General features: G+C 50.1%; 6 protein-coding genes across 6 annotated transcripts; 4 read left to right on the top strand and 2 right to left on the bottom strand.

The window, feature by feature from the left end:
- Positions 1–207: 207 nt before the first annotated feature.
- On the top strand, positions 208–1,913 carry BC939DRAFT_500663 (uncharacterized protein; the record flags this gene model as incomplete). The annotated part of the gene is made up of 5 exons (XM_051560067.1): positions 208–345; positions 449–498; positions 597–712; positions 810–1,009; positions 1,113–1,913. 5 exons carry the CDS (start codon positions 208–210, stop codon positions 1,911–1,913), a joined length of 1,305 nt encoding a protein of 434 aa, XP_051414903.1.
- A 122-nt stretch (positions 1,914–2,035) lies between these two features.
- Positions 2,036–4,579, bottom strand: BC939DRAFT_500662 (Alpha/Beta hydrolase protein; the record flags this gene model as incomplete). Its single annotated transcript, XM_051560066.1, has 5 exons — positions 2,036–3,222; positions 3,320–3,520; positions 3,625–3,986; positions 4,099–4,245; positions 4,347–4,579. 5 exons carry the CDS (start codon positions 4,577–4,579, stop codon positions 2,036–2,038), a joined length of 2,130 nt encoding a protein of 709 aa, XP_051414902.1.
- A 981-nt stretch (positions 4,580–5,560) lies between these two features.
- BC939DRAFT_394270 (P-loop containing nucleoside triphosphate hydrolase protein) lies at positions 5,561–7,321 on the top strand (the record flags this gene model as incomplete). Its single annotated transcript, XM_051552138.1, has 3 exons — positions 5,561–5,770; positions 5,874–5,945; positions 6,026–7,321. The coding sequence occupies 3 exons, from the start codon at positions 5,561–5,563 to the stop codon at positions 7,319–7,321; spliced, it is 1,578 nt and encodes a 525-aa protein (XP_051414901.1).
- Positions 7,322–7,614: 293 nt separating this feature from the next.
- BC939DRAFT_394279 (phosphatidylinositol N-acetylglucosaminyltransferase subunit Y-domain-containing protein) lies at positions 7,615–8,081 on the bottom strand (the record flags this gene model as incomplete). The annotated part of the gene is made up of 2 exons (XM_051552141.1): positions 7,615–7,734; positions 7,833–8,081. The coding sequence occupies 2 exons, from the start codon at positions 8,079–8,081 to the stop codon at positions 7,615–7,617; spliced, it is 369 nt and encodes a 122-aa protein (XP_051414900.1).
- A 614-nt stretch (positions 8,082–8,695) lies between these two features.
- Positions 8,696–11,797, top strand: BC939DRAFT_443214 (uncharacterized protein). Its single transcript, XM_051554507.1, has one exon. It carries the CDS (start codon positions 8,926–8,928, stop codon positions 11,752–11,754), a length of 2,829 nt encoding a protein of 942 aa, XP_051414899.1. The 5' UTR covers positions 8,696–8,925; the 3' UTR covers positions 11,755–11,797.
- Positions 11,798–12,551: 754 nt separating this feature from the next.
- Positions 12,552–12,923, top strand: BC939DRAFT_474721 (uncharacterized protein; the record flags this gene model as incomplete). Its single annotated transcript, XM_051558441.1, has 1 exon — positions 12,552–12,923. The coding sequence occupies one exon, from the start codon at positions 12,552–12,554 to the stop codon at positions 12,921–12,923; it is 372 nt and encodes a 123-aa protein (XP_051414898.1).
- Between the last annotated feature and the right edge of the window lie 261 nt (positions 12,924–13,184).

The following is a 13,184-nucleotide window of genomic DNA, read 5'->3' as shown; positions in this document are numbered from 1 at the left end:
TTTCTCGCTCGTCTATTGCTCAGGTTGCGATAGCAGTTTGATGGCGATCGATGGTTTTTCTGCTGCAGGGAATTATCTTAGAGTAATTTACGGGCCAATCAATGACTTCCGCGTCTGCAGCCCCCCTCGCTATAAAAAACTGCACGCCCTTACCTCGCTTCTCCACACATCCTTCCCATCTCCTCTCTTCCTCCATCAACATTCGCCATGAAGCATAGTCTGACCTCCATCGCCCTCGGTGCGCTTCTCCTCTCACAGTCTGCTCTCGCTGGACTCTATTCCGCCAAGGATCATGTCGTCGATATCACCGCTCAAAACTTCCAGGCTGAAGTCATGGACTCGAACGTACGCCACCAACCATCTGCTGCAACAACTGTTCAGGCGCTTCACCGAAGAATGCTGACAAAACAAGAGGTGTTCTTTCTTCTCCATTGTTTTCATCAATTAGCACCTGGTTATGGTAGAATTCTATGCCCCTTGGTGTGGTCACTGCAAAAAGTAAGCCGATCGCCAAAGTCTGCTTCTCAGTGGAGTAGATTGATCTATGTGCGATATGACTAGAGAGCTGATTAGCCTTACCACACTTCTTTCTTTAGCTTGACTCCCCACTACAAGGCAGCCGCCAAGAACTTGCATGGTATTGTCAAGCTCGGCGCGGTCGACTGTGACGATGACAAGAACAGACCTGTCTGTTCCCAATACGATATCAAAGGTAAGCGACCTTTTTTTTTTCTTCTCGCCTCGATCAAATATCCGACCCATATTCAAGGCCATGTTCTCACAAAGCGATTGGCGTTGTGTTTGTGTAGGATTCCCAACGATCAAAGTCTTTCCCGCCAACAGAGGTGGCAAGAAGGGCGTTAAACATCCCAAGGATTACCAAGGCGAGAGAACTGCAAAGGCTATTGTCGACCACCTGGTCAAGCTAATCCCCGACGATATCAAACTTGTTACGAGCAACCCCTCCAGTGAAAAGATCACCAACATTGACGAATTCGTCGCCAAGGAAGTACGAGTCGCTACTTTTTTTTTGTAATGTTGACAAATCGCTTCCACTTATGATCAAAAGTTGACCAACGCAGTACTCGTGTTTTGTTCAAAAATCGCTCTAGAGCGAACCTCGCGCGTTGTTATTCACGAAGAAGCTGGCCTCTAGTAACATGTACAAGGGGATCGCCACTGATATGAAGGACAGGATGATCGTCGCAGAGATGCGCGTCCCTAACGACAATGTCCTGAAGCAATTCAACCTCGACAATCTTCCCACACTCCTGGTCTTCCCCAAGGACAGTCAGGAACCCGTTGTCTACACTGGCGAACTCAAGCGTGATCCAATCACCGAATTCCTGGACCAATACGCAGCACCAGCCAAGACCGGAAAGCGGGCAGCCGCTCCCGCCCCCAAACCCGCCGTCGTCGAGTTCAACCCCAACATCAGCCAGATCGCCGACCAGACTCAGTTCAAGAACGAGTGTCTGGACAAGCCTATTGGATCGTGTGTGATTGCGTTCTTGGTGGTCGAGCCCGAATTTCCAGAGTCGGTTCAGATGCATGAGGAAAACCTGGAGACCTTGCGCAAGGTCAAGAAGACGGCGTTCGACAAGAACAGACCCTTGCATGTTATGTGGATGGATGCCTTGGACAAGCGTGTGGTTGGATTGATGGACCAGTTCCAGATCTCGAGCGATATTCCTGGATTATTGTTGATCAATCCCGGAAAGAAGGCATATGCTCCCTTTGTAGGAGCATTTGATGTCGAAGGTATTCAGGGATGGCTTTCAGATTCATCTTCCGGTCGAGGTAGAGTCTTCCCGTACTCGTTTGAGGTCGCTTTGCCCGAGCCCAGCACAAAGGAAACCAAGAAGGCGGAGGAGAAGGCAGAAGAGAAGAGCAGTATTAAGGATGAGCTGTAAAGCACTGATGTAAAGAAATAATAAACCAGCAAAAAAACAAGCGTATAACAAGTAGTTCTTTTGGCATGTTTATTGGGTGAAAGCCGATATTGCGATGTCTTTTGAATACGACGTTTTTGAGTTTACTCCGCATGCTCAAGTCTAGAGCGGGTGCCGTCGTCGGCAACCTCTGTCTCTGGTAATGCGTCCGGTACGGATAGCGCTTCCTTGATCGGCTCGGCAGCCTCCGCTACAGCCTCGCAAGGTTCAACTGCAATAATAGACTCGGCCGCAATTTCATCTGGAGCAGCAATGGTCATTTGTTCGTTAGCAGCCGGAAGGACGTTGCAGATCTCTCGTCCAGCATCATGTCCTTCTTGATCTGCTTCTTTGCCATCGCCATGCTGAGTAGGCTCGCTCAAGACTGCTGTTGGGGTGGCCTGCGGGGGAGTTGGCTCGACAGCGGAGGAGAATTCGATCTCGTGGTTCGTATTCTCGAGCGCAGCTTCAGGAAGATCAAGCACATTGGCATTGTTATCCTGAGTGGGCTCTTCAGCTTGATCTTCATTTGAGGCCTCTCCTTCTTGCATTGCAATCTCGACTGCAACTGCTGCGATGGTATTCGCAGTCGCGCCGTCTACTGGACCTTCTGCTGCCTTAAATTCTGTCTCCTCAACTTGGGCTTGGTCACCAGCTGCTGATGCAGGTGAACCCATACTAAATGCCTCTATCTCATTTGCATTTGTTGCTTCGGATTGAATTGCCTCTGGTGCATTGGACTGAATTGTCTCTGGTGCACTGGGCTGGATTGTCTCTGGTACAATAGGCATAATTGCCTCTGACGCTTTCAGTTCTTCTGCTGGTTTATGTTGATCGGCCTCTGGCACGGTGGATTGCCCAGCTGCTTTCCGTTTGACCTTCTCATCGCCTTCAACATATTCTCGTCGCTTGGCCTCAAGCCTCTCAAGCCTCTGCTGCTGCTGACGACGCAAATCCTCCAGGCCCTGAATTTGCTCCGGATGCGACTCTGCTGGATTCTCTTTGACGCCCACAGCCTTCGTTGCCTCCATGGAAGAAGCATCAGTGGTGAGATTAACGGTCGCTTGGATGTGCTGCTCATGCTCCTTCTTTTTCTTGTCGGCTTTGGTCCGTTCCTTCTGGCTTTTGTCGGATTTGTCGTTTTTGAAGGCGGCGCGAGACCTGGCAGATTTGATGCAATCGGAGTGCACCATGTTGGGGTTCAGCGGAACCTTGTCAAAATGTCGAACCGTATTGCGGATCCAGTGGACGTATTCACTCTTGATGGAGTTGGCATCGATATCCCAATGTGCTACGAGAATGAAAGAAATCAATAAATAAAAAAAGATGCTGGGCGGTGTTCTTTGATGACAGGAGTCTTCAATAAACGTTCGAGAGAGCGTACTTACGGTCGTGTTTGTTGCCCTTCCAGGACTTGAAGACAAAATTGGTGGGTCGCAGCTTAAGCAGCTGAGTGCTTAAGGTCGCTGTAGCTTGATATGAGCATATTGGATCCTCAGTTCCATGAAGTAGCAACATCGGTAGTGGCCCCGGGAAGTTTTTCCATCGCTTCGTTAACATCTTGTTGCCCTGATAGATCATGTCACCCACTAACGACATAAATACCCCAAGTATCTGTGTTAATAAGACATACTTGCTCTTTAACACACTTTTCATGAGAATATGCGTCTCTTTTTTTTTTTTTTTTTTTTACAGCATTGCAAAGAAACCGCATCCTGAATGAGTCCATCGTTATGGTGCCGGTCCTGTTCTGCCTGGTCGCGCGTCAATTCTTCAGATGTGACTCGGAAGTTGACTCTGACATTGGGATACCATTTACTCAAGCGATTATAAGTGCTCGGAAACCGCGACCCAGCTCCTTTCATCGTCGGTTTCAAGTACGGAGAGGATGAGATCACCCCAGCAAGAGACGTGATCCGTTGCCCGAGACCGCAGACATAGTTCAATACGAGGGCGCCACCCATGCCATGACCCATCAGGATGAGGGGTTTTGTTGGATGAGCATTGGTGGCACGATCGATGGCCTTGTCGATTTCTTTAAGTAGTGCGTCGTAGCTAAGGGAATACGGGGATTATGGTGGTTAGTAGAGGATGGAGAATGATTGGCTGAAAAACATGTTTGATGGTGGTGGGGGGGGGGCTGTGTGCAGCAGTAAACCCAACTCACCCGCCTGTGACACCATGCGCGTCAGCCCGTGCACCGGTCTCGCCGAATCCGGGGAGGTCGAATGAGTGGACTTTAATGCCTTTTGCTGGAAAATAAGTGAATAGGGGTTGGTACCGCTCGCAGTGCTCAAGAGCATCGTGAATGAATCTATGCACATGCCAATGCCAACGCCCAACACAAGAAATGTCGGTATAAGTTTTGTGGTTCAAAAAAAAAAAAAAAGGGCCGTAGCATTTCCCCTCTCGTACACAAGGACAGATTGGACGGAAATGCCAACAGGATGCCATGTCTTGGTAAAGATGTGGATCGAATCGTCTGCGCTCTTGACCCAGTTGTCCGTGACCCGGCATGACTTTTCTGGCTCAAGTTTTTTCGTTACGGCTGAATCGCTGCTGGCGCCGTTGGTGCTTTTGGCGAGTGATGACACGCTTTTATTGGAGAGCTGACGAGTAGAGACGCCTGTGGGTTGGATGAAGGGCATGGTCAAGGGAGAGATCCTGAACTGCTTGACGAATACGAGTAATAAAGAGACTTTACCGGTTGACCGGTTGATGAGAGTTTTTTTCTTATTTTTTGGGGCGAGAGCGGACGTGGTAAAGACAATAAGCTGAACACCATGAGAGACCAAGCCAATTTTGAATGAAGATGAGGATGGATAAGAATGGAGACCAGTTGGACTCAGGTATCGAAAATAGGTTTTCCATGCTTTGCACTTGGTGCATTGTGTCATTTGAGCACGCATGTGGTTAGTGCAGGCACTGTTTGCTGATATGCGATAGCCGCCTATGGTACCAATGACGCGTGAAGACGCGTCTGAAGCTGTAGCTCCCTCTTTTTTACTCTCCTACTGCGGGACTGTACATGAAGCAAACCTGCCATAGAGATCTCCCTAGTGACGAACCGTCCCCATTAGGACGCGTTGTGGGCAGAGAGATGCGCGATAGGGACGCATTAGAATGTCAAGTGGACTTGACCAACCCATGCTTGGCTTTTTTATCTCGCTCTTTCTCTTCGCATGTATCCCCGACTTTGCACAACACCTGCCATAGACACCACGCACAAACACATACACATCCCCATTCACCATTCTCGTCGACATCCGTAAAAATACAGCCCCCCCCCCAGGCAACAACAGCAGCTCGGCAATTAGCAGTACACAATGGGCTTTGCTCAAGATATGAAGAGGAAGACTAGTGTCTTCAAGGCTGGACTCGGTGGTGGCCCCAATTGTCCCACAGGAGATATGGTCCTTGCCAGTAGTCCACTAGACGACTATGGGTACACCTTAGGCGAACAGTACCCCTATGGAGATGAAGCCACCAAATCTGCAACGAGCCCTGTTCCCTCCATGCTCTCAACAAAGTCGACCAAGGCCAGTTACCAAGGACACAAAAAGAACAAGTTTAGTAAGAATGGGTGTGCTGACGCAATATCACCGGCGCCGACTCGCGCAGCAACATCAATGTATCATGGGATCGGAGGTGGAGGATCATACTCGAACCTAATCCATGACGATTATAGACCGCTCATGGACGAACTCAAGGAGACATATCGCAGGAAGATTAGGCCACTGGAGACGACGTACAACTTTGAGGGGTTCCATTCTGCGCCGTTATCGGACAGTGATATCGAGGCCAAACCGATGGTTTTGCTCCTTGGACAATATAGCACAGTACGTAATGACTGCAGGAAATTGGCCGATGTTATTCGTATTGTTAGCTTTTATTATTTTTCTATGCTACACTGACAACGATGCCTTGACACGTTTTGATTAGGGCAAGACGACGTTTATCAGACATTTGACAGAGTGCGATTATCCTGGATCCCATATCGGCGTCGAACCAACAGTACGTCCCTCATTCTCTTGCAGCAATATATCACCCTCTGCGCAGAACCCTGAGTTGACACGCCTCTTTACACCCATTAGACTGACAGGTTTGTGGCGGTGATGAACGGGGTCGAGTCGCGTGTGATCCCCGGAAACGCAGCTGCTGTGACAGCAGACATGCCCTTCCGAGGTCTCAATAAATTCGGCCAAGCGTTCCTGACACGCTTCCAAGTCTCCCAATGTCCCTCCCCTGTCCTCGAAAACATGACCCTCATCGACACGCCCGGCATCCTCGCCGGCAACAAACAACGCATCGAACGCGGCTATGACTTTACAAAGACGATCGAATGGTTCGCAGAGCGCGCGGATTTGATCCTGCTGTTTTTTGATTCACATAAACTCGATATCTCGGATGAATTCAAGGCGTCGATCCACTCACTCAAGGGTCATGAGGAGAAGGTGCGAGTGATCTTGAACAAGAGCGATATGGTGAACCAGCAGCAACTTATGCGTGTCTATGGCGCGTTGATGTGGTCCCTTGGCAAGGTTATTCAGACACCCGAGGTCATACGCGTTTATCTGGGTTCATTCTGGCTGCATCGGCCAGCGAACGCGTTCGAGGACTGCCGTGGGCTGTTGGATGCAGAGCAGGCCGATTTGGTGAGAGAACTCCGAGACCTCCCACGCAACGCCGCGATCCGCAAGGTGAACGAGATCGTTAAGCGTGCACGACTGGCCAAAGTGCATGCGTATATTATTGGTCATCTCAGGAAAGAAATGCCCACCGTTTTTGGCAAGTCCACTCGACAGCAGGAACTGATCCGTGATCTCGACAAGGAGTTTTTCAAAGTCCAGCGGCTCTACAATATCCCAGAAAGCGATTTCCCTAATGTCGAAAAGTTCCGTCAGTCCCTGAGGGCTTACAAGTTCGAGAGCTTTTCCAAGATCAAGGATCCGATCCTGGCAGCCGTCGAGGAGGCACTTTCGATGGACCTGCCGAAGCTGATGCGTCGATTCCCCCAGGGCAATCCGCTTCTGGAACAAGCGCAGAAGAATCCCTTCCTCAACACAGAAGCCGATCTGAGCGGTGGTGAGATTCCTCCGAGCTATTGGCACTTTTCGTCGGTCGACAAGGCCAGTTCGATGCCCCTGTTCATGTTGCTCCATCCGGTTGAGGGACGGATCAATGGCTCGACTGCAAAGCCGTATCTCATGAGCACAGGTCTGTCAACAGAGGTCCTGGCCAAGGTCTGGACACTGGCAGATTGGGATGCGAATGGATATTTGGACGAGAACGAGTTTGCGGTGGCAATGCATCTGGTCCGCGCGGTCGAAAATGGAGGCGAGGGCGTGTTGCCAGAGACCTTACCTCGAACCATGATTCCTCACGTTTAAGTGGAGCGCTCCTCTTTCGTTCAACAAATGAGAATGATAATACCCCAGTTGCTTTTCTTGTATATCCGCTGTTATAACAGTGCCTTTTTTTTTTTTTTTTTTAATTGCCTATGATTCGCGTCAAAGGTTGGTAATAAAAGAGTGTTTATAGAAATACAATAAAAAGAGAGAGGGAGAGAGAAAATGGTCTATGAGGGGGAAGGGAGGGAGCTGTTCTGTCGGATCTATACAATTAGCGCCAGCACCTTAAAAGATGCAACGGTTTGGAAGAAAAGGCCGATCGGTGCCCCTATTCAATTGTGTCGGAACAGCTTCATGCCTAGCCAATTGAACAAAACGAAAAGCACGGTGACAGGGATGGTAACGGGCACCAGCATACAGTAATGACTATCTTGCTTGATCCAATCGAGTGTCTGTCACAAGTAAAGCCGTGTCCTGTCAGTATAACGAATCACAAGTCTTCAATGACAAAGCAAGGAAGAAGTAAATGCAAAGGACACCTCGCAGCTACCTTGTTTCCTGTCATGGGCATGTAATTGGAGGCGACGAGTGCATACATGCTCGCTGTAAATCCGATCATGGTCGAGAGGAAAAGAAGATAGCCCCAGAGGTAGGTGGTGTCAGGTTCTTGGTCTGAAATTAGAGTCGTAAACCGACGGGTATGATGAGGCGTGTTATGTGTCTTCGATCGGATATTTGCTGTGGATCCACGGCGTTGCTTAGACGACGTCGAGGCCGTAGATAGTCTTCTTCGACGCATGGTCCCATCCGAGTTCATAAATGGGGTTGAAGACGAAGGTTGTTGTTGTTGCTGGTGTTGGTTTTGGGGAGAATGGTGTGGATGGTGTAGATTGGCATAGGATAACGTCTGTGGTCTGTGGTGAAAAGAGAGAGGAGCTTGATGGTCATCTTGATGGAATGAGAAATGGCTGTTGGTGTTGCTGGTCAGGTATTGATACGAAGATGCCGAGGACGGAGGTGGGTGCGATAGGCTGTGAAAGGTATCCCGTCTGTGATCCATATATCCGGTCGAAATAAGTCCCGAGGAGTGTGAGTTCAGGCCATTGGCATTTCCATTGCCATTGGTGTTGTCGTTAGTGTTACTGTTGCTGTTGCCGCTGCTCCTAATCGATATTGGCAGAGCAAGAGAGAGCGGCGAAGGGTCCGGTCTGACTGGGTACTGGGCTTGTCCATGGCTCATTCTCTTCAGAGATGATGCAGGCGAGCTGTCCAGAAAAAGATGAGTCCCTGTCCCTGCTGCAGACGAGGTGCTGATGCTGTTGCTGATGCTGTATCCATTGGTGAGGGAGGAGGCCACTTCGCCGAGCCTGTCCTTGGTCGAGTCCGGCATCGGGGGTATGAGAAAGGGCTGTTTTACCGCAGAAAAAGAGGGCGAAGCGTTCTGCGGACAGCGATATGGCTATTTGATTCAGGCCCTTAATAACAACAACGGCATAAATACGAGGCGACACTTCAAAAGAGATCACCTCCCACATCCCACATCCCTCACAGGACAGGAGATCTCAGGTTCAGGAACCAGCAAGCTAGAGTCACGAAAAGACGAGGAGGCTGGAGAACGAGCGAAATCAATTACACGCTCACCGATGCATGCTGCCAAGTCCTGCAAGCTAGTCCTGGGCAAGCATGCTGCTCCGATATCCTGGGACAGCCAGCTGGCCTCGTTCATGATCCGCCTGCTCTGCCAGCAACACCACCCACTCCACCGACCTCATTCCACATTCGCACGAATACCCAGTCGCACCGGATTACATTCTTCCCGACGTCTATACAGTACGGCCGCAGGAATCTCAGCCGATCAGGATAGTTCGTCACAGCCCTCAAAGACCCCCCAAGCACCCCAGGAGCGATCGACTCCGCCGCGGTTAACCATCGGCAGTTTCCTCGCACCACCAGGCACGGAGAAACACTACAATCCACACGAGACGATCGCAGACAGCTTTAGCAGCAGGCATGATCGGATAGCCGCGGACAGCGACAAGTCAACAGCAAAGGTCGACCCTATTCCGCCCTGGCAGATGATGGACAAAGCCATTCTTTCAAAGAACGCCAAGCACGTCTGGCACACCTACACGAAGCTCAATGGCACCTTGGACAGCAGCACATCGCCGCCACGGCCCTTTCGATTTGCAGTCTACTACGACATGGTGCGCTGCTTCCATAGGTCAAAGTCAACAGACACGGCCAAGTGGGCACTAAAGGTCTACGAGGACATGAAGAAGTACTATTCGCCCAACCAGGGGATTCTCAACATGATGCTGGACATTATGGTCCGATATGGAAACATCAATCGGGCGATCGACTCTTTTAACCAAGATATTTACACCTACGGACTCGTGCCCATGAAGAACAGCTACAATATCATGATACGCGGATTAGGTGCCAATGGTCGGATCAAGGAGGCCGAACAAATATTTGAGGATATGCGAAAGGGTATCATCTATGACCGGCGGCCCGATGTCACAACCTATTCGACAATGATCAGCCAGTATATCAAGAATGGGATGCAGAGTGAGGCAGATCGGCTTCTCGACGACATGCTCGTGAATGGCGTTCAACCCAACATGTATATCTTCAACTTGGTTGTCAAGCGGTTTGTCAAGCAGAGGGACTTTACAGGCGCGCGGAAGGTCATGACGCTGATGAAGGAATCAAACATGAAGCCGGATTCTGTTACTTATTCGACCTTGATCGACGGATATGCACAGGACGGTAACGAGGAGGCGATTGCACAGATTCAGACGGAGATGGCGCTCAACAAGGTATACCCGAGTGCGCAGATAATCACCAGTACGATCAAGGTCTTTGCCCGAACGGGCCAAGATGAGGACGTTGACGTCAGCCTGGAGGCCATTCTAAAATCGCTGCCAGCCGGGGAGATGAACGATCTTACATTTGGAGTGCTGATGAACGTGTATGGAAAGCGCATGGACCTGGATGCGGCCAGGGGTATCTACCAGCATATGATTTCCAAGGGACGGCAAGTAAACGAGGTCATTGTGAGCTCACTTCTGGACGGATACGTGCGCGCTAATGAGATTCCGACCGCCAACAAGATCTTTCACGACCATTTTACTGCCCAAGATATTCGACCGACAAGCGCCTGGCCCTACAGCATCTTGATCACCGGCTGCTGCAAGCGGAACAATCTGCACGATGCATTGCACTATTACCACCAGATGAACAGCTTTCGGATCGACCCCGACGCCACCATTTGCAGCCGACTGATCCAGCTCTACCTCGAGCACCACCAGCTCGACAATGCCCAACAGATGCTGCGAGTGATGCGAAGCTCCAGGATGGAGGTCTCGGTTCATACCTACACCATGTTGATAGACTACATGTCGAGTATCATGGATCATCGAGGCGCCTTGCGATACTATCAGGAGATGCTGGATGCAGGGATCAAACCAGATGTGCACTGCTACACGGTTCTCATCAATGCCCATATGCGCGCAGGAAAATATGCGGCATGCGACCTCACTTACGACCAAATGATCAAAACTGGCGTGCAACCGACGATCAAGACACTCACCTCGATGGTCAACATCCATTCGATCCAGGATAATGTGGAGAAGGTCAAGGAGTACTGGGGCGCCATGCTGGACATGGGATTGTTGCCAGATATCATATCGTTCACGGTCTTGATGCGCACCTATGGTCAACAGGGCAACGTCGAGATGGTCGAGTTCATCTACAAGGAGATCAACCGCAGGAATCTCAAGGTCGATGCCATCACCCTCACAACCCTCATCAGTGCCTATAGTTCACTACCAAACTTAAATGTCGGACGGATCGACGAGATCTCGGGTGTCATGGAGGATCTAGAGCTGGAGCCGACGCCGGATTACTTTCAGGTGCTTTTGGATGCATATGGCGGTCATGGTATGCCCGACCGGGTGATCAAAACGTGGCGTCAGATGCAGAGCCTAGAGAAGCCCTTGAACTGGGTGCCGTCGACGACCAATCTGCTCCATCTGATTGAGGCCTGCCGAGAGCGAGGATATATCGACATTTTAAACTCTATATGGCACGCGGCAACCAGGAGCCCCATTCGACCTGATCGAGTGGAACCAGACTCGGGCCCATCATCGTCAATGGATCCACCTGTCCAGGCATCACCGCTCCCTAGCAAGGTCATCATGCTGAAGCCGGCACCGGAGGTCTTTACGGCATATCTGAATGCGCTGCTGACACATAACCGGTTCAGAGAGATCGAGGATTTGTTGAAAGAAGGGTGTCGCGAGATGAGACTGACTCCAAGGACAGAAGATTTTGAGCTGCTGTTCACAGGACTGGCACAGTACGATTTTCTGGAGAAGGAGCTGGAGAGTGTTCGGCGGATTGCTGTACAACAATGGCCTAGAGTCGAGGCCTTGGTGGATAAGGTTGTCCTGAACACGCGAAGGCTTTGAGATCGACCGATGTGCGGAGGAAAAAAAAATAAATGAATTAGGGTTTCTAGGAACCAACAGTAACACAATGGCTCAATAGTTCAATGGTTTAATGCTTTAATAGTTTAATAGTTCGATTGTTTGATGGCTCAATGGTTCGATGGTTCGGTGTATGTTCTTCCCGACTGGGCAACAAGCGCTCGATAGTGCTCGATGGTGCTCGATGGTGCTCGATGGTGGTCAATGGATGGTGGTCAGCGCAGTTACCACACTCTGATGGGAGAGAGGAGATTCATTCAAGGTTACCCGCACCTCACACTTTGGGGGAATGGCACGAAAGCCGAAAGACGACAGGTGGAAGTGTGTTCCCAGACTAAAAGGAAGCAAGCAAAGAGAGAAACGGATCAATGGATGATGTTTGATTCTACAGCTATCACATACAATCCATATCATAATACAAATCCTTATTCAAAATCATAAATCACCCCTTCACCACTTTTCCTTCTTTATTTCCTTCTTTCCTTCTTTCCTTCTTTCTTTTTCCTTTCTTCCCTCCTTCTTCTTCTCCTTCTCCTTCTCCTACTCCTTCTCTTCCTCCTGCTCTTTCTCCCCTCGACCGCAGGAACAACAACATCGATCCACAGTATATCCCTTAATCCTTCCGTCACGACACTTTTTCGATCCATCCGTTCGCCCTATTTCAAGGTCAGGATAACAACAGGCATCATCCACCCCCTTCGTCCCAGTGTGTCCACCCCACTGTGCCACCAAAACACGCGTCGCGACACCCAGCCAACAAATCAACAAACTAACAAACCATGTCCTACAATACTCCTGAGCAGAGCTCCTCAACCTCAGCATCATCCCAGCCCATGATTTCCAAGCAACAGCAACAACAAGGATCGCGCTCCAGCACGTCCGAGCCTATCCCGATCCCGAGCACCAAGCAGGACGGTGGTTCTTCTTGCAAAGCCCAGAATTCGACCGAACAGAACCGACATGCACATGCACGCCGCATGACCCTCGACGGCGGAAGCACCCTCTACGGCCGTGATGTTCACGGCGCCGGTCTCTGTGAGAATTGCATGAGTCTTGCGCCGGGAGAACTCTGTCGACATTGCGCCTATTGTCGGCGTTGCTGTCAGTGTATCGGAGACGGTGGCAATGATAGCACGATGAAGGCTAACTAGAAGGAGAGTCTGGTTGTAACATGATGACGAATAGCCAACGCGACACGCGATTACGAGGGGAAATGTAACGGACAGGTCAGAATGGATCTGAGAGGCCAAGGACGCGCGTCTCTGGCTTTCCTATTGCCCCGGCTTTTGTTTTCTTCATCTCTTATTTTCTTTTTCTTTTCTTTCTTTTTTTACTGGTAAGTAAAGTATGCATGGGTGTTTGTGTTCTTTGTGGAGGGGTTTCTATGACACAGGCCGAACGCGTTCTTTTTT

The sequence above is a fragment of the Gamsiella multidivaricata genome, assembly GCF_025024155.1.
Source record: "Gamsiella multidivaricata strain RSA 2152 chromosome Unknown BC939scaffold_14, whole genome shotgun sequence".
In the NCBI taxonomy this organism is placed as follows: Eukaryota; Fungi; Mortierellomycota; class Mortierellomycetes; order Mortierellales; family Mortierellaceae; genus Gamsiella; species Gamsiella multidivaricata.
The sequence above is the reverse complement of the archived record's forward strand: the minus strand, read 5'-3'. Positions and strand labels throughout refer to the sequence as shown.

Coding starts and splice junctions, on each gene's coding strand:
- BC939DRAFT_443214 (XM_051554507.1), top strand. CDS start 8,926: ATGCATGCTGCCAAGTCCTGCAAGCTAGTCCTGGGCAAGCATGCTGCT.